Here is a 27,348-nt window from a genome sequence, read left to right on the forward strand (position 1 = left end):
ACAAATAAATGTTAAACTGAGGCATAGTGTTGTTGAAATTGCACTTACTTTAATCTCAGGTTGTTCATAATATATTTTTTTAAAAGGACAGTTCATTACATATACAGATTTTTATAATATACTTGTTCTTCTTTGCACTAAAACATCTGAAAAACTTAGACTTATTGTTACTTTTCGGTAACTACGCTATAAGTTTACTGGTCCGGCCCCCTTGAGATCAAACTAGGCCGTATGCGGCCCTCAGACCAAAATGAGTTTGACACCCCTGTCCTAGATGGTTCCTGGTAGGTTCCTGGGTAGTTCCTAGATGGTTCCTTGAGGATTCATTCAAAGTTTTTGCAGTTTTCCGGACTGACTGACCTTCAGTTCTTAAAGGAATGATGGACTGTCGGTTCTCTCAGCTGATTGGTTCTTGCCATAATATGGATTCTAACAGTTGTCCAATAGGGCTGTCAACTGTGGACCAACCTGACTTCTGATGGTTCCAACCCCATTAAGAAGGAAGAAGTTCCTCTAATGAACCTTGTCATGGAACACCTGTGAAGTAGAACCCTTTCAAGAGACTAGCCCAATGTTACCCTGATGCTAGTTGCCCTGATGTTGAAGTTGTCCTGATGTGAAGTTGCCCTGATGTTAAAATTGCCCTGATGTGAAATTGCCCTGATGGGATGTTGCCCTGATGCTGGAGTTGCCCTGATGTTAGCTGCCCTGATGTTAGTTGCCCTGGTGTGAAGTTGCCCTGGTGTTAAAATTGCCCTGATGTGAAGTTGCCCTGATGTGATGTTGCCCTGATATGATGTTGCCTTGATGTGAAGTTGCCCTAATATTAGAGTTGGTTGCCCTGATGTGATGCTGCCCTGATATGATGTTGCCCTGATGCTGGAGTTGCCCTGTTGTCAGTTGCCCTGATGTGAAGTTGCCCTGCTGTTAAAATTGCCCTGATGTGAAGTTGCCCTGATGTTAGTTGCCCTGATGTTAGTTGCCCTGGTGTGAAGTTGCCCTGGTGTTAAAATTGCCCTGATGTGAAGTTGCCCTGATGTGAAGTTGCCCTGATGTTAATTGCCCTGGGGTGAAGTTGCCCTGATGTGAAGTTGCCCTGATGTTACTTGCCCTGATGTGAAGTTGCCCTGGGGTGAAGTTGCCCTGATGTTAGTTGCCCCAGAGTAAAGTTGCCCCGATGTTCGTTGCCCCGGGGTAAACAGCTCCTCCTCTTCTTCATCCTCTCTGGAATAAATCCTGAGCGGATTGGGGGGAAATTGGTGCAATTAATCCTCTGGGATTGAAGGAGGACCTCCCCCCCCCCCCCCCCCCCCCCCGGTGGCCTCTGATTGGCTGCCGCCCTGATCCCGGGTCCCGGTACCGGATAAATGTCCGGTGGGGCGGCAGCGGCTCCATGTGTCCACCTTCCCCCTGACTGATGATGACCGGCCGGGAGGACCTTGGAGAGGAGAAGCCAAGAGTGAAGATGCTTTCCCCGGGCTTTGGGATTGATAAGTCCCGGCTGCACGGCTCCGGGTTCCGCTCCAAAGGCTTCGCCATCACGGACCTGCTGGGCCTGGAGTCGGACCTGCAGGCCCGGCAGCAGCCCGGCGGGGGCCCCGTGTCGGGCCTGTCTGCGGCGGGCTCCGGGCCCGTGGCGGAGCCGCAGGGGCCAGGCGGCGGGCTGGGCGGCTTCTCCTTCCCGGGAGGGTCGCTGCCGCTCGGCCTCGGCTTCCTGTGCAGCCTCGCGGCGCAGCAGCCCGCCGGAGCTCCGTGCTTCCTGCCGGGACACCTGCCGCTGCTGCAGGCCCGGGCCGACAGCCACTACCTGCAGAACCTGGAGGCCCAGAGGGACGCCTACTCCGGTACGGCCCGGCCCGGCCCGGCCCGGTTTCACTGGTTTAAACACTTTCTGTGCTGTTTGTCCGCTTTTATTTTCAGAGATTCTCTTTAAAATTCTCTTTCAGTTCGGATCAGTTCTGTTGGATTTATTTATTTTTTATCCGTTTCGGATTTTACAGTTCGGTTCTGTGGGTTTAAATCTGAACTGCGGTATGTGGTTCTGTGAAAATGTTCTTTCGGTTCGGAGGTAAAACTTTAAAACGTTTTATTTTATTCTGGCTTCGTTTTTATCTTTTTGCTTCGGTTGTTTCTTAAAAAACTTCCAGTTCTGTCCGAAACTTCTTTCATTTTCTTGTTGTTCGATAGATTTTTATATTTTTTCGTTTTTATTCTGATCCAGAATTTCGTTTTTGTTCCGGTTTTATGTCCTTCAGTTCGTTTTTAAAATCTTTATCAGCTCCAGAGACGTTTTTATTTTCTCTGAATGTTTCTGATTCAGAGATTAAACGACTTTTATTAATTTTTTTATTTATTAAAATGTCTGTTTTTATTCGTTAGTAAATTAAAGTCTCGTTATTTTCTATATATTTTTATTTCCAGACAGAGTTTCTGATTATTTTCTGATTATTTTCTATATATTTTTTATTTCCAGATAAAGAGTTTCTGATTATTTTCTGTGTTTTTATTCCAGATGAAGAGTGTCTGTCGGACAGAAATGACTCTAAAAGTTCTGGAAACTCTCAGAAGAGGAAGAAGCGGAGACACCGGTGAGGGATTATTCTCTGAAAATGAAATAGAAATAATTAAATTCTTCAGCGTCAGTTTTAAAGGAAATCCAGCTCAGATTAAATCGAAAACTCTCCTTTGTTGTAAAAAAACTCAAACTATTATTCATATAATATTTATCTGTTAATGAGATGATTTTATTTATCAGCTGAGAAACCAAGTAAAGTGTAAAAAGAAGCCAAAGATGTATGAACAATTAAACTGAAACAATCAGAGTTTTATCAGAAAATTAAAATCATGAATAATTCATACTATTTTAAATATTAAACACATTAAAGGAGATTTTAGATCATTATTGGCAGAAATCATAAAACTGTAAACTGACTTTTTATTTACATTTGGGTATAAAATTAAAACAAGAAAAATTAAATAATAAATAAACTTTCATCTTTAACATAAACGACATTTATTTGAATACAAACCAGATGATTCTATTCTATTCTATTTTATTCTATTCTATTCTATTCTATTCTATTCTACCTTTGACTGAGACTGGATTCAATTTAATTCTTTCTAATAATTAATTTTTAATCATGTTTTATGATTACCAGATTAAAGTCAAACTTCTGCAGTTCGAACTTTAAAATGAGAATTTGTTGCTTTTCTTCATAAATTCTGAATTCTAGATGTCAGAGTGAAACTAAAAATCCTCTTTAATCATTTTTATTATTATTATTACTATTATTATTATTTTATTAGAACAACTTTAATTAAAAACTTTACAGGAGAGAAAAACACGAGACGAGAACTGATAGGAGAGAGACGATAAAAACAGCAGACGAAAATTAATCCATTAAACACTTTATTTATTTATTTACTGGAGCTCAAATCAAAAATGATTCAGATGGTTTAGATGAAGGAAGAGCAGCTGGGTCTGATGTTCTGATGTTCTGACATTCAGATGTTCTGGTGTTCTGATTTTCTGTTAGTTCTGACATTCTGTTTGTTCTGAGCAGGACGGTGTTCACGTCCCACCAGCTGGAGGAACTGGAGAAAGCGTTCCATGAAGCTCATTATCCAGATGTTTACGCCCGAGAGATGCTGGCCATGAAGACAGAGCTGCCCGAGGACAGGATACAGGTGGGGAACAGGTTCTAGTCACGTTCTAGCCACGTTCTAACCAGGTTCTAGACATGTTCTAGCCACGTTCTAACCAGGTTCTGACCAGGTTCTAACCAGGTTCTAGACATGTTCTAGCCACGTTCTAACCAGGTTCTAGACATGTTCTAATCAGGTTCTAAACAGGTTCTAATCAGGTTCTAGCCACGTTCTAGCCACGTTCTAACCAGGTTCTAAACAGGTTCTTGACATGTTCTAGCCATGTTCTAACCAGGTTCTAACCAGGTTCTAGACATGTTCTAATCAGGTTCTAACCAGGTTCTAATCAGGTTCTAACCAGGTTCTAGACATGTTCTATTCAGGTTCTAAACAGGTTCTAATCAGGTTCTAGCCACGTTCTAGCCACGTTCTAACCAGGTTCTTGACATGTTCTAGCCACGTTCTAACCAGGTTCTAACCAGGTTCTAGACATGTTCTAATCAGGTTCTAACCAGGTTCTAATCAAGTTCTAGCCAGGTTCTAGCCAGGTTCTAATCAGGTTCTAACCAGGTTCTAGACATGTTCTAATCAGGTTCTAAACAGGTTCTAGCCATGTTCTAGCCAGGTTCTAATCAGGTTCTAATCAGGTTCTAGACATGTTCTAATTAGGTTCTAATCAGGTTCTAGCCACGTTCTAGCCAGGTTCTAATCAGGTTCTAACCAGGTTCTAGACATGTTCTAATCAGGTTCTAAACAGGTTCTAATCAGGTTCTAGCCAGGTTCTAGCCAGGTTCTAATCAAGTTCTAACCAGGTTCTAAACATGTTCTAATCAGGTTCTAAACAGGTTCTAATCAGGTTCTAGCCAGGTTCTAATCAGGTTGCAGCCAGGTTCTAGACATGTTCTAACTGGGTTCTAGACATGTTCTAAACAGGTTCTAACCAGGTTCTAGACATGTTCTAATCAGGTTCTAACCAGGTTCTAACCAAGTTCTAACCTGGTTCTAACCAGGTTCTAGCCAGGTTCTAACCAGGTTCTAACCAGGTTCTAACCAGGTTCTATTCATATCAGTTTCTGATTGTTCATCAGGAAAAAAGATCAGATGTCTATAAAATGAGTTAAAGCACAAAGATGCATATTAACTGTTTATAGTAGAACATTTATTATGGAACATTTATTATGGAACATTTATAGAACATTTATTTTAGATCATTTATTGTAGAACATTTATTATAGAACATTTATTATAGAACGTTTATTCTCGAACATTAATTGTAGAGCATTTATTATAGAACATTCATTATAGAACATTTATAGAAGAACATTTATTCTCGAATTTATTGTCGAACATTTATTATAAAACATTTATTATAGAACATTCATTATAGAACATTTATAAAAGAACATTAATTCTTGAACATTTAATGTTGAAGGTTTATTATAGAACATTTATTATAGAACGTTTATTATAGAACATTTATAGAACATTTATTATAGAACATTTGTTATAGAATGTTTATTAAAGATTACAGAGACTTTATTGTCATTGTTCAGAAGTACAACGAAATTTGTCTGAAAGAAAACCACAATTAGCAGCAGTGCAAATAAAAATAGATAAAAATACTCTTAAAAAATAAAAAGAAGAATCAATTATAGAACATTTATTATAGAACATTTATTATAGACCGTTTATTATAGAACATTTATAGAACATTTATTAGAGAACATTTATTAGAGAACATTTATAATAGAATGTTTATTATAGAACATTTATAGAACATTTATTTTAGAACATTTATTAGAGAATGTTTATTATAGAACATTTATAGAACATTTATTTTAGAACATTTATTGTTTAACATTTATTGTAGAACGTTAAACTGACAGAGAACCAAGTTAATTAGTTTATATATTGGTTCTCTCCAGTTCTTTATATTTGTCTCTCTTTTATTTAATTTATTTTTAATAATTTTTCCACGACTCATTAGGTTTTATTTGTTACATTTTAGTATTTCCTGGTGTTCCCCAGATACACGTATAAATATAGATATATAGATATATGGTCTGCTGGTTCTGACCCTATGGTTCTAACCCTGTAGTTCTAACGCCATGGTTCTACTGCTGGTTCTAACCTTGTGGTTATAACCCCATGGTTCTACTGCTGGTTCTAGCCCCATGGTTCTACTGCTGGTTCTAACCCCATGGTTCTAACCCTATGGTTCTACTGCTAGTTCTAACCCAATGGTTCTAACCCTATGGTTCTAACCCCGTGGTTCTGCTGCTGGTTCTAACCCTATGGTTCTAACCCTATGGTTCTAACCCTATGGTTCTAACCCTGTGGTTCTGCTGCTGGTTCTAACCCTATGGTTCTAACCCTATGGTTCTAACCCTGTGGTTCTAACGCCATGGTTCTACTGCTGGTTCTAACCCTGTGGTTCTAAGCCCATGGTTCTACTGCTGGTTCTAACCCCATGGTTCTACTGCTGGTTCTAACCCCATGGTTCTAACCCTATGGCTCTACTGCTAGTTCTAACCCAATGGTTCTAACCCTATGGTTCTAACCCCGTGGTTCTGCTGCTGGTTCTAACCCTATGGTTCTGCTCCTATGGTTCTAACCCTGTGGTTCTAACGCCATGGTTCTGCTGCTGGTTCTAACCCTGTGGTTCTAACCCCATGGTTCTACTGCTCGTTCTAACCCCATGGTTCTACTGCTGGTTCTAACCCTATGGTTCTAACCCCGTGGTTCTGCTGCTGGTTCTAATCCTATGGTTCTAACCCTATGGTTCTAACCCTGTGGTTCTAACCCTATGGTTCTGCTCCTATGGTTCTAACCCTATGGTTCTAACCCCATGGTTCTAACCCCGTGGTTCTGCTGCTGGTTCTAACCCTATGGTTCTAACCCTATGGTTCTAACCCTGTGGTTCTAACGCCATGGTTCTACTGCTGGTTCTAACCCTGTGGTTCTAAGCCCATGGTTCTACTGCTGGTTCTAACCCCATGGTTCTACTGCTGGTTCTAACCCCATGGTTCTAACCCTATGGCTCTACTGCTAGTTCTAACCCAATGGTTCTAACCCTATGGTTCTAACCCCGTGGTTCTGCTGCTGGTTCTAACCCTATGGTTCTGCTCCTATGGTTCTAACCCTGTGGTTCTAACGCCATGGTTCTACTGCTGGTTCTAACCCTGTGGTTCTAACCCCATGGTTCTACTGCTCGTTCTAACCCCATGGTTCTACTGCTGGTTCTAACCCTATGGCTCTAACCCCGTGGTTCTGCTGCTGGTTCTAATCCTATGGTTCTAACCCTATGGTTCTAACCCTGTGGTTCTAACCCTATGGTTCTGCTCCTATGGTTCTAACCCTATGGTTCTAACCCCATGGTTCTAACCCCGTGGTTCTGCTGCTGGTTCTAACCCTATGGTTCAAACCCTGTGGTTCTAACCCTATGGTTCTAACCCTGTGGTTCAAACCCTGTGGTTCTAACCCCATGGTTCTAACCCCATGTTTCTACTGCTGGTTCTAACCCTATGGTTCTAACCCTATGGTTCTAACCCTATGGTTCTAACCCCATGGTTCCAACCCCATGTTTCTACTGCTGGTTCTAACCCTATGGTTCTAACCCCATGGTTCTGCTGCTGGTTCTAACCCTGTGGTTCTAATCCTGTGCTTCAAACCCTGTGGCTCTAACCCTGTGGTTCTAACCCTATGGTTCTGCTCCTATGGTTCTAACCCCGTGGTTCTGCTCCAGGTGTGGTTCCAAAACCGCAGGGCCAAGTGGAGGAAGCGTGAGAAGTGCTGGGGCCGCAGCAGCGTGATGGCGGAATACGGTCTGTACGGAGCCATGGTCCGCCACTCCATCCCCCTCCCAGAGTCCATCCTCAACTCAGCCAAGAACGGCATGATGGGAAGCTGTGCCCCCTGGCTGCTCGGTGAGCCGCATGCACGTCAGTGGCACGCACACACACCACACAAACATTAACACAAACACACAATAACACACACCACACAAACACTAATACACACAACAACACTAATATACACACACCACACAAACAATAACATAAATACACACACCACACAAACACAAACACGAATACACACAACACAATAACACAATAATATACACACCACACAAACACTAATACACTCTCAGAGCTACACAGCAGGTTTTTTGTCTCAGTTCAATAAAAAAACTTTAATATTTAACAGTAAACACAGACTTTAGCAGGACTCAGGACTAGATCAGGACCTGATTCAGGACTAGATCAGGGTTAGATCAGACTCAGGACTGATCAGGACCTGATTCAGGACTAGATCAGGACTAGATCAGGGTTAGATCAGACTCAGGGCTGATCAGGACCTGATTTAGGACTAGATCAGGACTAGATCAGGACCAGATTCAGGACTAGATCAGGACCTGATTCAGGACTAGATTAGGACTAGATCAGGACTAGATTCAGAACTAGATCAGGACCAGATTCAGGACTAGATAAGGACTAGATCAGAACCAGATTCAGGACTAGATCAGGACCTGTTTCAGGACTAGATCAGGACCTGATTCAGGACTACATTAGGACTAGATCAGGACTAGATTCAGAACTAGATCAGGACCAGATTCAGGACTAGATAAGGACTAGATCAGAACCAGATTCAGGACTAGATCAGGACTAGATCAGGACTAGATCAGGACCAGATTCAGGACTAGATCAGGACTTGATCAGGACCAGATTCAGGACTAGATCAGGACTAGATCAGGACCAGATTCAGGACTAGATTCAGGACTAGATCAGAACCAGATTCAGGACTAGATCAGGACTAGATCAGGACCAGATTCAGGACTAGATCAGGACCAGATTCAGGACTAGATTCAGGGCTAGATCAGGACCAGATTCAGGGCTAGATCAGGACTAGTTCAGGACCAGATTTAGGACTAGATCAGGACTAGATCAAGTCCCGATTTGGTATTACTGACTTGTGACTTTGGAACCGGACTCTGGTTGGACTTGGAGCTTCTGGACTGACTGGACCAGACTCAGGTTCTGGTTCTTGGTTGTAATTTCTGTTCCTTTAACTTAGTGTAAACAACAACAACAGTGTAAACAAACAAACATGTAAACAGGACTGAATCTGAATCTGGCTCGGCCCCCACAGGGATGCACAAGAAGTCTCTGGAAATGTCCAAGAAGTGTTCGAGTCCTCCGGCGTCTGACTGCACTCGCTCTGACTCGTTCTGTGACGCCTCGGAGCGGCACAGCGGCGGTGAGGCCCGGGAGGAGGAGGAGCTGCTGGAGGAGGAGGAGATGGAGGAGGAGGTGGAGGAGGAGGTGGCCATTGACCTATCCAGCTCCTCCAAACAGCAGCAGCAGCAGGAGGAGGGCAGGGCCTCGGCAAGGACCGCCTCCTCTCCACGACGACAGAGTGGCAGCGAATCAGACAGCTGAAGGTGGGAGGAGCCTGATGCTGTCTGAGTGAGGACAGTGGTCTGGAAGCACTGACATTTGATTGGCTCTTCTCTCAGGGAGCACAGCCAATGAACAAACAGCTGTTACATCACTTATTACTATGCAAAGTTTTCCTATGATTACATAGACTGATATTATCATGCGAACAGCATGTAGAGAAAATATATTATCATGCTAACACCTTTAGCACATACATGATCAGAGCTTTCATACTCAAACATTAACTTCATAACAGTGTAGTTTACCTTCCTCTGCCTGGGTGGCGCTGTTGTGCCAAGTTGTTGCCTACCTTTAAATTAAAATGCTTCAGTGCTTATGGATGCTACCATGCTAAATATATACCATCATGCTAACAATATAGGAATACTGCTAATAAATGTTAGCAGGCCAAAGTGGGAGTTATTTACCACGTTAACATTTGCACTATGCTAACATTCAAAAACTATGCTACAATATAAGCTAGTAGCCAATATATTGCTACCCATAATATATTTTTAGCTAACATGCTAAGAGCTATAGACTAATGAATGCTACTAAATTAGCGTAACAGCTATTTACTACTTGGGCAAAACAAGATGTTTAGCATGCTAATACATGTCCGAATGCTAATGGTGTGTTAGCTTTGTTAGTTTTCTAACACACAAGTACATTCCAGCTGATTGAAACCGGTGACACACGTGTTTTTTATGTTTTGAGTTGCTCCTGAATGATGGAGCAGTTTGATTGTGCTAGCTGTGCTCCCAGGATGCTAAGGATGCTAACAGCTAGCTGTGCTCCCAGGATGCTAAGGATGCTAACAGCGCTGATGTAAATGATGTCTCTGTCTGTGTTTATTGTATTGTAACGAGAGTTCGTTTTATATCTACGTTGTTTTTTTTAAAAAGAGGCTATTTAATATTTATTCCTGTTGGTTTCTGTGTGTTTTATAGTTGGACTGAGCAGCTTGTCCGTGGATGAATGTAATTTTAATGTAATATTTAAAAATGCTACTTATTATTGTCATTATTATAATATGTATGTACAGCAGGACATTCTGCAGTAAAAACGTATTTTTGGAATCATTGTGACATTTATTTTTGTCATTTTGTCTGCATCAGCACAACACAAATATCACAAGTAATGAGCAGAAAGAAGATTAAACAAAAGGGTTTTAATTTGCTAAAGCAATCAGTACACACACAACCTTCTTTTACATGTTAATGTTTAAAATGACAGAATTAAAGTCAAATTTAATGACAATTTACTTTTTGTGTAGAATTCTGTAAAATCTTTCCCTTCATTTTTAAATTATTCTGGTAAATTTTAATAATTACTAATGTTCATATGTCCTAGACCTTATTGTTTAAGTTAGTCAGGTTTATTTATATTCATTAATATCATTAAAGGTCTTAATCTTAATGTTGAAACTTGTTCAGAAATTTCATAAAAATGTATCTTATTGAACATTTAATTTTAATAAAAAGTTTAATCAGTTTAAGTGTGTTAAAATTAACCGTTGACATTAGAGAAAAAATGAAAAACATTTCTTGCTTCTGAGTGTAATTAAAATAACTAAAAAATAAAATACACATGAATTTAAAATGAGACAGGATTAGTAAATACTGCATTTTAAACTTGTAAATTAATAATATCGTGGCCCGTAATATGGCATTTTGTTCAGTTTCCATCACAGCAAATAATTACGACTCTAAAATCAGAATAATGTGAGCAGATTTAATGAAAAAAGAATAAATGTGTTTTTATCCGTTTCCATATACAGTCTATGGGCGGGACACCAAGACGTCACATCCGCTCTCTGCACGTAGCCGTGTGTTTGCTAAGCTAACCGGCTGTTAAGCTAACCGGCTGCTAAGTGCCGGATTTCTTCAACATGGTCGATTTAGTCGCTTTTAAAACCGAAGTTGCCTTCATCGTGAACAGCTTGGCCAAAGCGGTGGTGAAGGAGATCTTCATCGCGGCGGAGGAAGTGTCTTTGAACAAACAAAACCCCGAAGCGGAGGTAAGCTAACGCCGCTAACTGTGGCTAACGGCTAACTGTCCGTTAGCTCTTCCGGTTTAACGGCGGAGAGTTTAATCTGGAGACTTTATGTTTTAATCTTGTAATATTCAAGCAGGAGTCTCAGTCTTAGTCTTTATATAGTCACACTAAACATCATTAAACATATTTTACATCCAAACACTCTGGTTTTTGAGTTAAACAAACTATTTAGAGTTCGAGGCCTTTAAAGATTCTCCGGTGGCTCTGACTGAACTTCCGGCTTCGACTTCCTTCACTGTGAACAGTTTGCAGTTGAACACAGAAGCTCCTCACAGCTCCACATTTAGAAATGCTGATCTTTTTGTAAAATTAAAAAAGCTGAATTCTCTCCTGACGCATCCTTAAAAAGTTTATCTTATCTTATCCTTAGTGTTGTGTATCTGTTGTGTATCTGTTGTATATGTGTTGTATGTGCAGAAAACTGTCAGTGAATTACTGTGACACAGAAGAAAAGTCTTTAAATGAGGTGATGAACCTGTGTGAGTACTCCTTTACCTCCCCGACAGTCTGAAAACATCTGGAATTCAAACCAGATCGTTTTTTCCTGCAGAATTAAGAGAAAAAGTTGCCTAAATCTGCTATCAGCTGCTTTAATACAACAATTTTCTCACATGTACACCTCAGTAAGTCATGAAAATAAAATATTACTTCTAAATTTACCTTTATCTCCTTCCATTTTATGACGTGTGACCACAGATTAACAAAATAAAACTGATCTAATGTTTGTCAGAGAGCAGTGTAATGGTGGACGTACTGAGTCCCAGTGGTTTCCTCTCAGCAGAAACTGGGAGCTCTGGTTGACAGTTTGTGTGTCGAAGCTGTGGAGAAAATCCTGAAGGCATCTGAGCAGCAGCAGGAGACTGATGGAAGTCTGAAGCATCCATCTGATGCCAGCGAAGCGTTAATCCGGACTCAGACAGCAGGTAAGCTGTACTATAACAAGCTGCAGGTCCACTGCAACAAGCTGCAGGTCCACAGTAACAAGCTGGTAAATGTAGTATTAGAGGGTAAATGTAGTACTAGAGGCTAAATGTAGCTTTTGAGCCTCTAGCTAGTTAGCATAATTTAGCTATCAACAGTTACCATGGTAACCCGTCTCTAACACTACTGGATCTGCTGTTCTTCTATTGCAGGTGAAAATAAAAGCCGCTCTGATGCGACGCTGCATGGCGCTCGCTCCTCCTCCCCTCTGGCTGATGACCATGAGTACGCCCTGCCGCCATCACCTCCTGGTGCCTCCTCGGCAGCAGAGGGTGGAGTCAGGGAGCAGACTCGCAGCCGGAGGAGGAAGGACGGCGTTGCAGTGACTGCAGAAGCTCCACTGCAGTGCTCACAATGCGGCATGCTGTTTCCAAACACCGAGCGGTTCACGGACCATACGAAGAAGTGTCACCCGGTGTGCTCGGTGTGCGGAACGATGTTCACCGGCATCCTGAAGCTGCGCGACCACGAGATCAGAGAGCATGGGCTGCTGCCGTACACCTGCGACTACTGTCCGAAGAGGTTCAACCACAAGACTCACTGCAACCTGCACGTGAAGGCGCGACACACCGGCGAGAAAACGTGCCACTGCGACATCTGTGGGAAGGGCTACTCCTGCATCAGTGTGCTGAAGACACACAGGATGACGCACTTTGACAAGACGTTCATCTGTGACATCTGCGGGAAGGACTTCTACCACGCCTGCCACCTGACGCGCCACAAGCTGGTGCACCAGGAGGTGCGACCGTACCGCTGCTCCACCTGTGGAAAAGGCTTCACGCAGGCCGCCAACCTGCGCAGCCACCAGCTGACCCACACTGGAGAGAGGCAGCTCTGCTCGGTCTGCGGAAAGAGCTTCCGCTGCCTGAAGAACCATGTCATCAGCAAACACTCCCACGAGCTGCCGGCTGACGAGCTGCCGGCCGGAAACTCCATCATCAGCTGCGACGTTTGTGGCAAGAAGTTCCCCAACCTGTCGCAGTACCGGGTGCACCAGAGGAGCCACACCGGGGAGAAACCCTTCCACTGCGACATCTGCGGCAAGAGTTACCGGCTGAAGGAGCTGCTGCGGGACCACCGGTACACCCACACCGGAGGGAAACCCTACCGCTGCTTGCTGTGCTCCAAGACCTTCAACCTGGCCACCAGCTTCATGAGACACTGCAGCATCCACACCGGGGAGACACCCTACAGCTGCCTCCACTGTGGGAAACACTTCCGCCTGCTCACTTTCCTCAAGGCTCACCTGCAGACCAAAGCTCACCTGAAGCAGATACAGCAGAGGCCGGCGGGTGATGCCCATCTCTAACCTGTTTTCATTTTTTATTCATTTGGGCATCTGGACCATAAACTACCTGTCAAACAGGTAGACAGGTAGATAGATGCAGCGTTCATAGAAGGTATTCACCCTTCCTGCAAGTTTTCTCCTTTAGTAAGCTTCTATGTCAAACGTCTACAAAATAATGTCAATTAATAAAAAATCTTAAATATTGAACTAGTGGTTCCATCAGCGTTCTCCTCCTTCTTCAGTCTTCAGTAGATGAACCTTCTGGTCCTGTTGGTCTCCATCAGTATGAACATCTGGACCTCCTTTATAAACTGTTAAACTCTGTCAGGTTCCTCAGAGATCCTGATCAGCAGAACCTTTCAGGTCCAGACTCTAGTTCTCAGGTGTACTGAGGTCTGGACTCTGACCCCTCCAGAACTTGCTCCTTGTTGTCTTCAAACCATCTCTGAGGATCTTTGTCTGTTTGCTTCGACTCATCGTCTGGATGGAAAACTGATCTTCTCCACGTCTCATCATCAGGTTGTTCATTTACCCTCTACCTTTACAAGCCTTCCAGGACCTGCTGCTGAGGAACATCATGATGCTGCCACCACCATGCTTCACATGATGCTGCCACCACCGTGCTTCACATCATGCTGCCTCCATCGTGCTTCACATCATGATGCTGCCTCCACCATGCTTCACATCATGCTGCCTCCATCGTGCTTCACATCATGATGCTGCCACCACCGTGCTTCACATGATGATGCCACCACCATGCTTCACATGATGCTGCCACCACCGTGCTTCACATCATGCTGCCTCCATCGTGCTTCACATCATGATGCTGCCACCACCGTGCTTCACATGATGATGCCACCACCATGCTTCACATGATGCTGCCTCCACCGTGCTTCACATGATGCTGCCACCACCGTGCTTCACATGATGCTGCCTCCACCGTGCTTCACATGATGCTGCCTCCACCGTGCTTCACATGATGCTGCCGCCACTGTGCTTCACGTCATGATGATGCCACCACCATGCTTCACATCATGATGCTGCCACCACCATGCTTCACAGTGGGGATGGTGTGTTTGTGACGACGTTCAGTGTTTGGTGTCCATCAAACATATCATCTAGTCTGATGGACATAAAGCTCCATTCTGGTCTCCTCAGACCAAAGAACCTTCTTCCAGGTGTCTTCAGAGTCTCCACGTCTTCTGGTGAACTCTAGTCCAGATTTAATTGGAGCTTTTCTCTTTGTCTCCATGAAACTCTTTGTGGGTGGGGTTTTATGTTTATTTTCCTTTTATTTATTTTCTTTGGTTAATTTTTAAGATTAGTTAGTTTCATTGTTTTTTGTATTTATTCTCATTTTATAACATTTTATTTCATTTTTAAATTATTAACGTGAGCATTTTAGTTTCTTTCATATTTTAACATTAATTTTTATTATTTTTATTTATTTTCAGTTTTTTAATGTATAGTGTTTTTGTTTTCTCATTTTTTATTTACCTTTTATTTTACTTTTCATCTCTCCAGTTGATCTGAAGCTGCAGCTTCTCACAGACGACTGATCGACTGATCGATCAGCTTCATAAATCCAGATGTTCTCACCTCCTTGGAGGGAACCAGGAGGAGCTTCATGGAACACGGTGGTAGATGTTCCTCTAACGTTCTGCTGAACTGATCATGACTGACTGATGACTGTAATCCTTCCTGCAGCAGATTAAAGGATGTATAGCAGCAATAATCCACTTAGTGTTTGTCCAACACATCTAACCACTTCAGCCAGCAGGACAACACGCGCTGGAGGTGTTCTGATGGTCCAGGTGTTCTGATGCTAATCAGTGGCAGATTATTGGTGCTACAACTGCAGACAAACATCATTAATCTGCTTAAAGGGTGAAAACAAACAGGAATGTTGGGTCGGAGCAGCTTCACCTCATTAATGACAGCAGGTGAGTTCCTGAGTTCACCTGCAGGTGGTAGCAGCTGTCTGTCAGGTAAGTTTTATCAAATCAGCTTCATCTCAGCTGACAGGTGTGAGAGTCTTTAGATTCAGTCTGATGTTCTAACTTCACCAATAAAAAGTCTAAAAGGAGAAACCGAAAAGACTGGAGATCAGTTCTGAGATTTAATTAAAATGACAATAAAACTTTAAATTCAACAAATGACGGCCCTCAAGTTCTAAAATATATAAAAATAGAACTCAGTTATGATATAAAAACATCAGCTTTGATTTCAAAAGTCAGAATTAATTTTAAAAAATGATTTAAGAATCAAAATTATTAAAATTTTGATTTATTAGAAAATAAAAATTCATTTTAGATTCAAGAGTTTAAATTATGAGATTAAATGTAATATTCTGCTGATAAAACTAAAACCAGATGTTTGATTTCTGGGATTAAAAACTGAATTTAAGATGAAAGCTAAATTCTGATTTATGGGATGGAATTCTGCTTTTACCTGATATTAGTGTTATTATTACTATTATTATTATTTATTAGTAGTATTATTAGTGTTATTATTATTATTATTACTATTATTATTATTTATTAGTATTATTAGGGTTATTATTATTTAAACCTGATCTGTCAACTGGAGAAGATGGAACCTTTAGAGAACCTCTGTGGAACCTCTAAACAACCTTTAGAGAACCTCTGCTCCCGCCGTCGCCCCTCCTACCTCCAGGTGATCCTCTCCCTCCAGGTGATCCTCTCCCTCCAGGTGATCCTCTCCCTCCAGGTGAGCTCTCCTAAGGAGGAGGAGACTGTGATCGGGACCAACATGGCGGCACTCAGCCGAACCGGGTTCTTCAGGATCCCTCCGACCCGCTGCAGGATTCCGGATATCGGCCGCTCCGGGTCCGGTCCGGTCCGCCGCGTGTCCTCGGTGCCGCCGCCGGGCACGTGGAACTCCGAGCTGTCCCGGCTGCCACACCGGGACCTGTACCGGCTCTCCGTCACCGACCCGGACCGGTTCTGGGGCTCCGCCGCCGCCGCCAGGCTCCGCTGGATAGAGCCGTTCCAGCGGGTCCGGGACTGCGAGCTCCGCAGCGGGAGGATCGGCTGGTTCCTGGGCGGGAGGCTCAACGTGTCCGGTGAGTTTACCGGAGAACCGAGGTCTGACCAAAAGCACCTATCGATCCTGATCAATAACCAACAGCTGATCAGTAACCAGCAGCTGTGACCAGAGGGCAAGAAGCGGTCCTTCATTTTCATCCAGACCAGAAATCTGAAACTTTTCTCCTGAACTTTATTCAGACTTTTACATTGAACTGTTGTGCTCAATCAATCAATCAATCAATCAATCAATCAATCAATCAATCAATCAATCAATCAATCAATCAATCAATCAATCAATCAATCAATCAATCTATCTATCTATCTATCTATCTATCAATCAATCTATCATTAATAATGTTCCTGATAATCAAACCTGTTTAACAATTAAATCATAAAAATAATAAAATGACTCCAATAGTTTTAAAACATATTCATAAAATGTCAAAAATATTCAAAGATTAAAAAAAAAAAAAAAAAAAAAAGTTTAAAAACAGAAACGTGAAATAAATTCAGTGAATCATATTTTCAGCTTTACTGGAATAAAAACTAATGTATACTTTTAGAGACAAAGAACAAAGTGATGAAAACTACTGTCGTAGTTTCTCTTAGACCTCAAGGATGTGCAGATGTTGAAGAAAACGTCCGTTGACACTGTTGCTTTTATAATAAAATTTTATTATATAAAAAGACAGCATCTGTTCAGGCGCCATGGAGACTTCAGAGCCAATGTGAAAATCCCACTTGAACAAAGGGCTGGTGGTAATTTTATACCCTTTGGTAACGTATGAGGTCACAACATCTAGTCTCTGTTAGAAAACTTGGTAAAAACATGATACAGGATACCCTTCGACTCTGTAGGGCCCATCCATCACTATCTGGACGGGGGACCCCTGCATAAACATTAGCTCAGCCTCTTCAACATAAACATTCCCAGAACCAAACCAGAAAGACCTATATCTCTTGTCAGAGACTACCTGTTTATGTAGGGAAAAAGGAAACGTATGTTTTCCCACAAATTGCTGGTCAGCTAATAGAAAAGACAAAACAGATTCCATTCTAATAACTTATCAACTAATACATGTCTCAGATCAGATACTACACTACACCGTAAAAAAAATAGTTATTTTTACGGTGGAGTTCCAGCAGCTGTGGTGGCTTGAACTTATCACAGTAAAACATTTTCTATATTTATGGTAAAGAAACGTGTTGATGTTGATTTTAGGGTTAAAAAATGTGCTCCATTCCATATTTTACTGTAAAAAAAAAAAGTTGAGAAGTTGAAAATTTACATGAAAATATCACATATAATAAAATTTGTGTGACTTATAATAAATATTACAGCATTTTTCCATCATCAGCACCACAGTTGGTGTATTTAACACTAAATATGTGAATTTTTAGTAAAAATTGCAGTTATTAAATATGTCATAAAAGTTAAAGCACATGTCTGTTATTAACACAAAACTACATCAGTTTGACAAAATTTTACATATAAATGCAGAAATGTTCCTTGTTATAAATATTGCATCACATTTCCATCATCAGTACAACAATATGTATATTTAACTGGAAAAACTGGATTCTTTTAGAGAATTAAATGCAAAAATTACAGTATTCTAAATATTACGGCATTTTTCCATTAAAAACTGAGCAGGAGTCGGGAAATGTATTTTTTCAAGAGAAAAAAAATCTAAAAAACACATTTTTCTCTTGATGAACTGATTTACTGTGACACAGGGTTGAATAAATGCCATCAAACTGGTTGAAAGTTTACAGATTCTTACTGTCATGGTCTGACAGTTTTTCACCGTAAAAATGTACAGACATTTTTTATAGAGTAGTTCAGACTGAAACCAGTTCAGACTGAAACCAGTTCAGAGTAAAACCAGCTCAGACTACAACCAGTTCAGACTGAAACCAATTCAGAGTAAAACCAGCTCAGATTAAAACCAGTTCAGACTGAAACCAGTTCAGACTAAAACCAGTTCAGAGTAAAACTAGCTCAGACTGAAACCAATTCAGAGTAAAACCAGCTCAGATTAAAACCAGTTCAGACTGAAACCAGTTCAGAGTAAAACCAGTTCAGACTAAAACCAGTTTAGAGTCTTACTGCACTTATAGTTTTCTGAGGATAGAAATGTGATTCCTTCAGCTCTTCCACCTCCACCAGATTCCAGTCCTGATCCTTCTGATAATAATCCAATAATAATCCAATAATAATCCAATCTGATCAGAAGTTACATAAATGCTCTGAACGCTGTGTGACGCTCAGACGGGATTAAATCTGAAATCCACTTTAGTTGTAATCAAAGCAGAACAAAGACGTTTGTGGAGTTTATTGATAATTCAACCCTGAACTGATCATGTGATTATTGATTGATCTGACTGATCGATTATTACAGGAACTAAAGTTCAGATTGTTTAGTTTGATGTCTGCAGTCAAACCATTTTCTACCTGACGGTTTCAGGCCTGTAATCCTCTCACAGTAATCAGATTACTTCCAACAGAAGAGCATTGTCTCTGGTATCAGATTACTATCTACTGCTTTAGGTTCTATATTCAGGTTCCACAACAGGAAGTGATGCAGCTGAACTTCCTGAAGTTTATTTCTGAAGATGTTCTACAATCAGGAACTCCTCCGATCTTCACTGTCAGGACCATGAATCCACTGGAGTAGTACTAGCTAGTAATACATTTACCTTCTAATACTACATTTACCCTCTAATACTACATTTACCCTCTAATACTACATTTATCTTCTAGTACTACATTTACCCTCTAATACTACATTTACCTTCTAGTACTACATTTACCCTCTAGTACTACATTTACCTTTTAATACTACATTTACCCTCTCGTACTACATTTACCCTCTAATACTACATTTACCCTCTAGTACTACATTTACCTTCTAATACTACATTTACCCTCTAGTACTACATTTACCCTCTAATACTACATTTACCTTCTAGTACTAAATTTACCTTCTAATACTACATTTACCTTCTAGTACTACATTTACCTTCTAGTACTATATTTACCCTCTAATACTACATTTATCTTCTAGTACTAATTTTACCTTCTAATACTACATTTACCTTCTAGTCCTACATTTACCTTCTAATACTATATTTACATTCTCATACTACATTTACCCTCTAATACTACATTTACCCTGTAGTACTGCATTTACCCTGTAGTACTACATGTAGTTTTACTACAAGGTTCCACTTACAGAACACTGAGGTTTTATGGTTAAACAGTGAAGTGTTCTTGTACTTCAGGTGTGTCCTCTGAGGACTGTGTAGATGATGATCTGAATGTGTCCTCAGTGAACTGTCTGGACGTCCACGTGGAGAAACATCCGGACCGAGTGGCTCTGATCTGGGAGCGAGACGAGCCGGGGACGGAGGTGAAGGTGACCTACAGGTAGGAACACGTTCTTCATGATGTTCTCTCTTCAGGTGGTTGGGTTCTACTGCTCTTCCTGCCTTTAGTTCCAGCTTCATCTTCTTTAAAGTTCTTGTTGCTGGTTTTAGTAGGGAGGTTAAGCCCAAAAAATAAGCCTTTGACTTCAAGTCATGATGCAAAGGTCTCCTTTGGTATGGAAGTACCTTAGGGTCATAGAAGTAAATTTATCCAAAGACAGAAGTGAGATCACTCTTTGTATTGGAAATAAACACATTTTTTTTAAAAAATGGCCGCCAATAGGCCGAAAATGCTCGAGAACCCATATCTTTGCTTCTGTTATAGGTATAATGACACATTTGGTGTCAAAGTGTATATTTTGGGGTTCAAGGAATCCAATAAAATAGGTTTCAAGTTTAAAATACCAACAATTTTCCTCTTGCCATGACAACTTGGGGTAAATTTGTACATTTTACATGAATTGTGTCATCAGAGTGACTTTACTTATCTTTTCCTTCAAAGATTTTTTGTATTTAAGCAGTGCAGCTACTTCTGTACATTACATTTGTCCTAAGTAGCATGAGATTTTGACCAGTCAGCAGTAGCATATGCCTTGATGCACCAGGGGCTATAACAGCTGTAGCAGCTGTTGAAGGTCAAAGGTGACGGGTTGACACTTTCAGGTTTGTATGACTTTCTCATTGAATAGAAAAACTTTTTTAAGGTTAGATAATTAGTAATTATCTAGCTAGTAAATAGTTAGCTACATTACAACTAGCTAGCTACTAACTAGTTTGCTTCATTATAATTGAAGCAAGCACATAGCCTACATTTTGCTAGCTAGTTAGTTAGCTTCATTATTATACATATATACACGAATGTATTCCACTTTAGCTTATTGCACATGACAGTTTGCTAACTGTCATTAAGTGAGTGTGTGTGGTGATTATAAAGTCTGATACCAGCAGGAAGGAAGGACCTGCGGTAACGCTCCTTCGCGCACCTGGAGTCATGCAGTCTGTCACTAAAGGAGCTGTCCAGTGCTCTCAGAGTGTCATTCATGGGGTGCGAGACGCTGTCCAGGAGGGATGTTAGCTTGGCTAGCATCCTCCTTTCTCCCACCACCTACACTGGATCCAGGGGGCTGCCCAGGACAGAGCAGGCCATCTTGATAAGCCGATCAAGTTTCCTTTTTACAGCAGCTGTGATGCTGCTGCCCCAGCAGACCACTCCATAGAAGATGGCTGATGCCACCATAGAGTCATAAAAAGTCTTCAGGAATTCCCCCTGCACCCTAAAAGACAGCAGTCTCCTCAGTAGACAGAGTCTGCTCTGACCCTTCCTGTAAAGTGGACTATTGTGGTCTGACCAGTCCAGTTTATTGTTCAGGTGAACTCCCAGGTACTTGTATGAGTCCACTCGCTCCATGTCATGCCCTGGATGTTCACCGATGGTGGGTGTGTGTGACTGTGCTTGTGGAAGTCCACCACCAGTTCTTTGGTCTTTCCTGAGTTGATCTGGAGGCAGTTCCACTGGCACCAGTCCACAAAGTCCTGGTTCAGTTCTCTGTACTCCTGATCATCGTCATCTGAGATCAGACCGACAATCACAGAGTCATCAGAGAACTTCTGCAGATGACAGCTGGCTGAGTGGTTCATGAAGTCTGCAGTGTACCGAGTGAAAAGAAACGGAGCCAAGACCATTTCCTGTGGGGCCCCTGTGCTGCAGACCACCATGTCAGACTTATAGTCCCGTGTCCTCACAAACTGTGGTCTGTCTGTGAGGTAGTCCATTATCCAGCCCGAGAGGTGGTGATCCACCCCTGTGACCTCCAGCTTGTCCCTCAGGAGAACCGGCTGAATTGTGTTAAAAGCACTGGAAAAATCAAAGAACATGGTTCTCACAGTGCCTGCAGGCTTCTCCAGGTGAGACAGAGCTCTGTCCAGGAGGAAGATGACAGTGATTGCAATCATGTTTTTAAAAATGCTGTAGATAACATCCAGGACCCTCCTGAAGGTATATGGGAATCTGCCTGATTTTATAGTGGACATTAGTGGTCCGAGTCAGGATGTAGTGCAGCTGATGAGTCAAAATTCTGTCATGTGGCACAAAAGCTGCAGAAATGCTCTTGCATCACAGAGGCTACTTCACCCATCCATATCATACAGGTTGCCACTGTTCACAGAGTCGCCTACCAGCCTCACTATGGCTTGGCATGCAATGAAAGTCCTCAGATAAACAAGAGAACCTTAGTCCAGGTCAGACACCCATGCTCCAGAGATTTGTCCTGATGCTCTATGGTGTATCTGAGGACAACATCACAACTGTGGATGCTGCACAACTCTCCCTCTTCTTTCACAAAGGAAAAGATTTTGACCACATGCCTCCAAGCAGCACCACTTACTGATAAAATGGAAGGGAAATATTATAATTTTACCCCCACAGAAGTGGATTATATTGTTAATAATGCTGCAGCCTCACTGCGTACAACACTTGATAGTGTTGCACCTGTAAAAAAGAAAGTTCTATCTCAGAGAGGACCTGCTCCTTGGTAGAATTCCCAGCTGTGGACTTTAAAGCAGGCGTCCCGAAAGCTGGAAAGGAAGTGGTATTCCACTAATTTAGAGGAAGTTTATGTAGCTTGGAAAAATAGTCTAGTAATTTATAAAAAAGCTCTTCGTAATGCCAGGACAACATATTATTTATCTTTAATAGAGGAAAACAAGAACAACCCCAGGTTTCTCTTCAGCACTGTAGCCAGGCTGACAAAGAGTCAGAGCTCTGTTCAACCTTGTATTCCTTTAGCTTTGAGCAGTAACGACTTCATGAGCTTCTTTACAAATAAAATTATTATGATTAGAGAGAAAATAAATCGGGCCCTTCCTACAAATGTCACAGATGTATTATGGAGTACAGATGTTTTAGAATTGGCTGTAAGACCAGATGGATATTTAGAATTTTTCACTCCCATACATCTCTCTGAACTCATTTCAATAGTTTCTACATCCAAACCATCAACATGTCTTTTAGATCCTATACCAACTAGACTGTTCAAGGAGGCTTTACCTTTAATTAATTCCTCAATGTTAGATCTGATTAATCTCTCTCTAGTAACAGGTTATGTACCACAGGCTTTTAAGGTTGCTGGAATCAAACCTTTACTTAAAAAGCCCACTCTAGATCCAGATGTTTTAGCCAACTACAGACCAGTTTCTAACCTCCCATTTCTCTCTAAACTTCTGGAAAGAACAGTTGCAAATCAATGATGTGAACATTTACAAAGGAATAGCTTGTTTGAAGAGTTTCAGTCAGGCTTCAGAGTGCATCATAGCACAGAAACAGCTCTGGTGAAAGTTACTAATGACCTTCTCATAGTGTCAGATAATGGACTGGTCTCTATACTTATTTTATTGGACCTTAGTGCAGCATTCGATACAATCGACCACAAACTTTTATTACAGCGACTAGAACATTCTATTGGCATTAAAGGGACAGCACTGGACTGGTTTAAATCCTACTTATCAGACAGGTTCCAGTTTGTGCATGTCAACAATGACTCTCCTGAGCATACTAGGGTTAATCATGGACTTCCTCAGGGCTCTGTCTTAGGACCAATACTGTTCACATTATACATGCTTCCCTTAGGCAATATTATTAGGAAGCACTGTATTAATTTCCATTGTTATGCTGACGACACTCAATTGTATTTATCTATGAAGCCAGATGAAATTAATGAGCTAGCCAGACTGCAAGATTGTCTTAAGGGTGTTTTATGGTCCTTGCCCCTCCACTTCTACCTCTCTATCTCTACCTCTCTACCTCTTCTGTCCCTCTCAACCCGCCCGGCCAGCAGCAGATGGGTCCCCCACATAAAGCGCCGAGTACTGCTCAAGGTTTTTTCCCTGTTTAAAGGGTGTTTTCCTGCCGCTGTCTCCTTAGGGCTGCTCTGGGGGTCAGGCATATGGGTTCTGTAAAGCGTCTTGAGACAATTTGACTGTAATTGGTGCTATATAAATAAAATTGAATTGAATTGAATTGAATTGAATTGAATTGAATTGGCATATGTCATATAATTGGCATATAATCAGGCATATGGGTTCTGTAAAGCGTCTCGAGACAATTTGACTGTAATTGGCGCTATATAAATAAAATTGAATTAAAATTGAATTAAGAATTGAATTGAATTGATGCACTCCATCAGCACCTCCTTCGAGTAGCTTATCAGGTAAGACAAATTTGTATAGGAGCATAATATAAATATGGCTAAGAATAATGGAGGGCCTTGGTATCACTAACCATGTTTTTCTTTAGAGTGGACATGTATGGGGCAAGGCACTTTCAAACACCATGCAACAGTTTTGCCGTCTCTACGGGGATGGCAGCAGGATTCCCCAGACTCTCCACCAACTCCTGTCTACACTACAACTGCCACTATTTCAAAGGACCTGCCAGAAATTTTCATTTGCAAGTGTAAGACTGACTGTAAGGCACCTTGCAAAGGCTGCATGCAGAGGCTACCTTGCATGTCTCTCTGTGGACGTCATGGCTTATGTTCCCGCAGTGGTGCAGACATCTAAATAGAAGATCATCTTTGTAATGTATTTACACTAAGCTATTAGTCTTCATCACTAGAAAATTGTAGGTACTTGCATTGCCTACTTCTAAAATGTGAACATACAGTCATGTAAAAAAAATGTTAGACCACCCCTGTTTTCTTCAATTTATTGTTCATTTTAAAGCCTGGTACCACTAAAGGTCCGTTAGTTTGGACAAATATAAAGAAAACAACAGAAACAGCGGATCAGAGTTAAATTTCAGAGCTGATATCAGACATTTTCCATGTTTTCTAGATAATAACCAATCATCAATAGCTATGGCATTGTTCTGCCAGAAACAGCTTTTAGGATTCCATGTTTTCTTTTCTGTCTGTTTTAGTCCCATGATCCACACAGGAGTTAGTACTGATTCATAACCATTGTTTCTGATGACTGCAGTCATGCGTCTTGGATGTTCTCCATCAGCTTCTGACATTGTTCTGCCATCACAGCAGCCCATTCCTGTTGCACTAATTCTAACTAACTTGCTTTGTTTTTGGGTTTGTGGTTCTCCTTTTAGCGTTTGATGATTTTCCACAGGTTTTCAGTTGGATTTAGATCTGGTGATTGAGCAGCCAAGGCATGGTTCCAGTGTTCTGGTTCTCCATCCAGGCTTTAACTGACCTTTTCTTGTTGGAAAATCGAGTCATTGGAGGCAGGAAAGAGTTTTCCAGCTGATGGAAGAAGACTGTTTTCCAGAGTAGCCCCAAACATGACCTGGTTCATTTGCCCTGTTCCACCCAGACTGAAACTACCCCAGATGGTCACTGATCCACCCCCATGTTTTACTGTAGGGGCAGACAGTCTGGTTTGTAGCTTCTCCAGGCTTCCTCCTAACCAGTAAGTTGGCTGGATGGACATCAACTGAAAACTGGATTCATCCCTGAAGAGAACCTTAGTCCAATCATCAACAGTCCAATCCTTGTGATCCCAGCAAAGAGTAACCAGCTTTCCTCTGCCTTTCCTTGATGAAGGGCTTCTTCCTGCCCTGTGGGACTTCAGACCAGCTTCAACAAGTCACTTTCCAACTGTCCTTGAAGAACAAATCCCATTTCTCCACAGTGTCCACTAATTTTATTTTTTTTCAAAGTTTTTTTTTTTGCCTTTTTTCGGCTTTATTTTCATAGGCGCAGTGAGAGAGAGACAGGAAACAGGCGAGAAGAGTTGGGGGGAAGACATACAGCAAAGGGCCGCGAGCGGGAATCGAACTCGGGCCGCTGCGTCGGGGACCAGCCCCTGTACATGGGTCGCCCGTTTAATGCGTTGAGCTATACGGGTGCCCGTGTCCACTCATTTTTAAGGTCCCTGGAGGTCTGAGGACGATTCCTGACAGGAACGGATGAGTGACGGTCATCTGGTGGGTAGAAAGACGTTTCCTGACCAGCTAGCATTTTGATAGAACCATGCTGGGCTTGTTTATACTTGGTGGAATGAACGGCTGTCTTGGAGATCTTCAGGTTTTTGGCTACCTGTCTCTCACTCATGATGGCTGCCTTTGTGGCTTCACATAATTCTCTAGTTTCAGACGTTATGTGGGAGCTGACAACTTCTGAGTTATGCTACAGCTTGAATATCAGCAGGAAACCACTCTAGGCCTTTGAAATGTCCTCTTATATACCCTGGAATACAATGAAGCTGAAGCAGGTCAGATAGGACATAAAATATTATTGAATCAGTTGCATTTAAAGTTGTGTTCATTGGATTCTTCAGGTAATAAACCTTTAGTGGTACCAGGCATTAAAATGAACAAGAACCTGAAGAAAACAAGGGTTCTTGAATAAGTTTTTCCACGATTGTAGTTATGAACTTGTTGTTTCATTTGTTTCTTTGCATCCATAATACACATATTCAACACTTTAAGTTGTTATTTATTAAATTATTGAATTGTGAATTGACTGTGTTTTTGGTATGCGTTTTTTTTTTTTTTTTTTTTAAATAAATTGCATATTTTACCTTCAGTTGTCATGGTGAAGAGAATATCATTCTTTTTGTAGTCTTGGAACCTATTTATTGGATTCCTTGACCCCAAAAATGTACACTTGGACACCAAGTTTGCTATTATAGCTACAACAGAAGCAAAGATATGGGCCTCTCAAGTATGGCCAAAGCGTGATCTCACTTGTGTCTCAGAATAAATTTATTTGTTTGACCCTAAGGTGCTTCCATACCAAAGGAGACCTTTGCATCATGACCTGAAGTCAAAAGTCACTTAACCTCCCTACTATTTTATTTGTGTTCTTCTGTTCAGAAGTGAAGCTTCGGAGAAGCTCAGAGTAGAACTCTGCTCCGTCAGAAGATGTTTGATCAGGAACAGGAATGTGTCCCATAAAGGTTGTGGTCAACGTTCACCACAGGCTGGAAAACAAGCCTTCAGATGTTCTTATGGAGCTTCAAACCTCCAGGAAGCTGCTTCACTCTGACTTTAGGTTCCTTCTGACCTGCTTCTCTGTAAAATCAAACCCCAAACTTTAACTTTCAGATGATCAGTCTGAAGAAATGCTCTAAGTAGTCCTCCTGTTTGAGGTGGATGATGGTTTGGTTCTCCTGGTCATTATGAGACCTCCCAGCAGAGAGCATTGTGGGAGTTCAGCAGCAGCGGGCACCATGACAAAGACTCCTGAGGAGGTATATGACCTGAATTGTTCCACCTATTAATCGTAGGAGCTTCAGTAGAAACCAGCTGGACTTCTCATGTCCAGCTGGTTTCTACTGAAGCTCCTACAACCACCAGGACCTGGATGAGATTAGCAGCAATGGAGCACCATGACAAAGACTCCTGAGGAGGTTCATGACCTCCAACCAGAACTCAAACTGGGACCAACAGAGTTCCTCTGATGGATCAGAACCAACTGAGGAACCGACCAGGAGTCTGTGGACTGAACC

At 41.6% G+C, this 27,348-nt stretch overlaps 3 protein-coding genes across 6 annotated transcripts in view; all 3 read left to right on the plus strand.

Moving 5' to 3' along the window:
- Positions 1-1,385: 1,385 nt before the first annotated feature.
- On the plus strand, positions 1,386-10,162 carry vsx1 (visual system homeobox 1 homolog, chx10-like). Of its 2 annotated transcripts, none has more exons than XM_023285673.3 (5): positions 1,386-1,844; positions 2,513-2,588; positions 3,564-3,687; positions 7,391-7,586; positions 8,794-10,162. In XM_023285673.3, the coding sequence occupies exons 1-5, from the start codon at positions 1,418-1,420 to the stop codon at positions 9,081-9,083; spliced, it is 1,113 nt and encodes a 370-aa protein (XP_023141441.2). In that variant the 5' UTR covers positions 1,386-1,417; the 3' UTR covers positions 9,084-10,162. The 2 variants fall into 2 exon arrangements, with proteins under 2 accessions (XP_023141441.2, XP_035811142.1); XM_035955249.2 differs by having other exon boundaries at positions 7,391-7,571.
- Positions 10,163-10,878: 716 nt separating this feature from the next.
- Positions 10,879-13,618, plus strand: LOC111578739 (zinc finger protein 135-like). 2 transcript variants are annotated; one of them, XM_023285679.3, is made up of 3 exons: positions 10,879-11,103; positions 11,924-12,065; positions 12,276-13,618. In XM_023285679.3, the coding sequence occupies exons 1-3, from the start codon at positions 10,975-10,977 to the stop codon at positions 13,430-13,432; spliced, it is 1,428 nt and encodes a 475-aa protein (XP_023141447.1). In that variant the 5' UTR covers positions 10,879-10,974; the 3' UTR covers positions 13,433-13,618. The 2 variants fall into 2 exon arrangements, with proteins under 2 accessions (XP_023141447.1, XP_023141446.1); XM_023285678.3 differs by having other exon boundaries at positions 10,880-11,103; positions 11,921-12,065.
- Positions 13,619-15,988: 2,370 nt separating this feature from the next.
- The window catches only part of acss1 (acyl-CoA synthetase short chain family member 1), a 33,343-nt gene continuing 21,983 nt past the window's right edge, over positions 15,989-27,348 (plus strand). For both annotated transcript variants that reach the window (XM_023285671.3, XM_023285672.3), the window contains exons 1-2: positions 15,989-16,496; positions 19,795-19,891. In XM_023285671.3, the coding sequence (XP_023141439.2) occupies positions 16,004-16,496; positions 19,795-19,891 (590 nt within the window). In that variant the 5' untranslated portion in view covers positions 15,989-16,003. The remainder of the gene's footprint in view (positions 16,497-19,794; positions 19,892-27,348) is intronic.

The sequence above is a fragment of the Amphiprion ocellaris genome, chromosome 16 (assembly GCF_022539595.1).
Source record: "Amphiprion ocellaris isolate individual 3 ecotype Okinawa chromosome 16, ASM2253959v1, whole genome shotgun sequence".
In the NCBI taxonomy this organism is placed as follows: Eukaryota; Metazoa; Chordata; class Actinopteri; family Pomacentridae; genus Amphiprion; species Amphiprion ocellaris.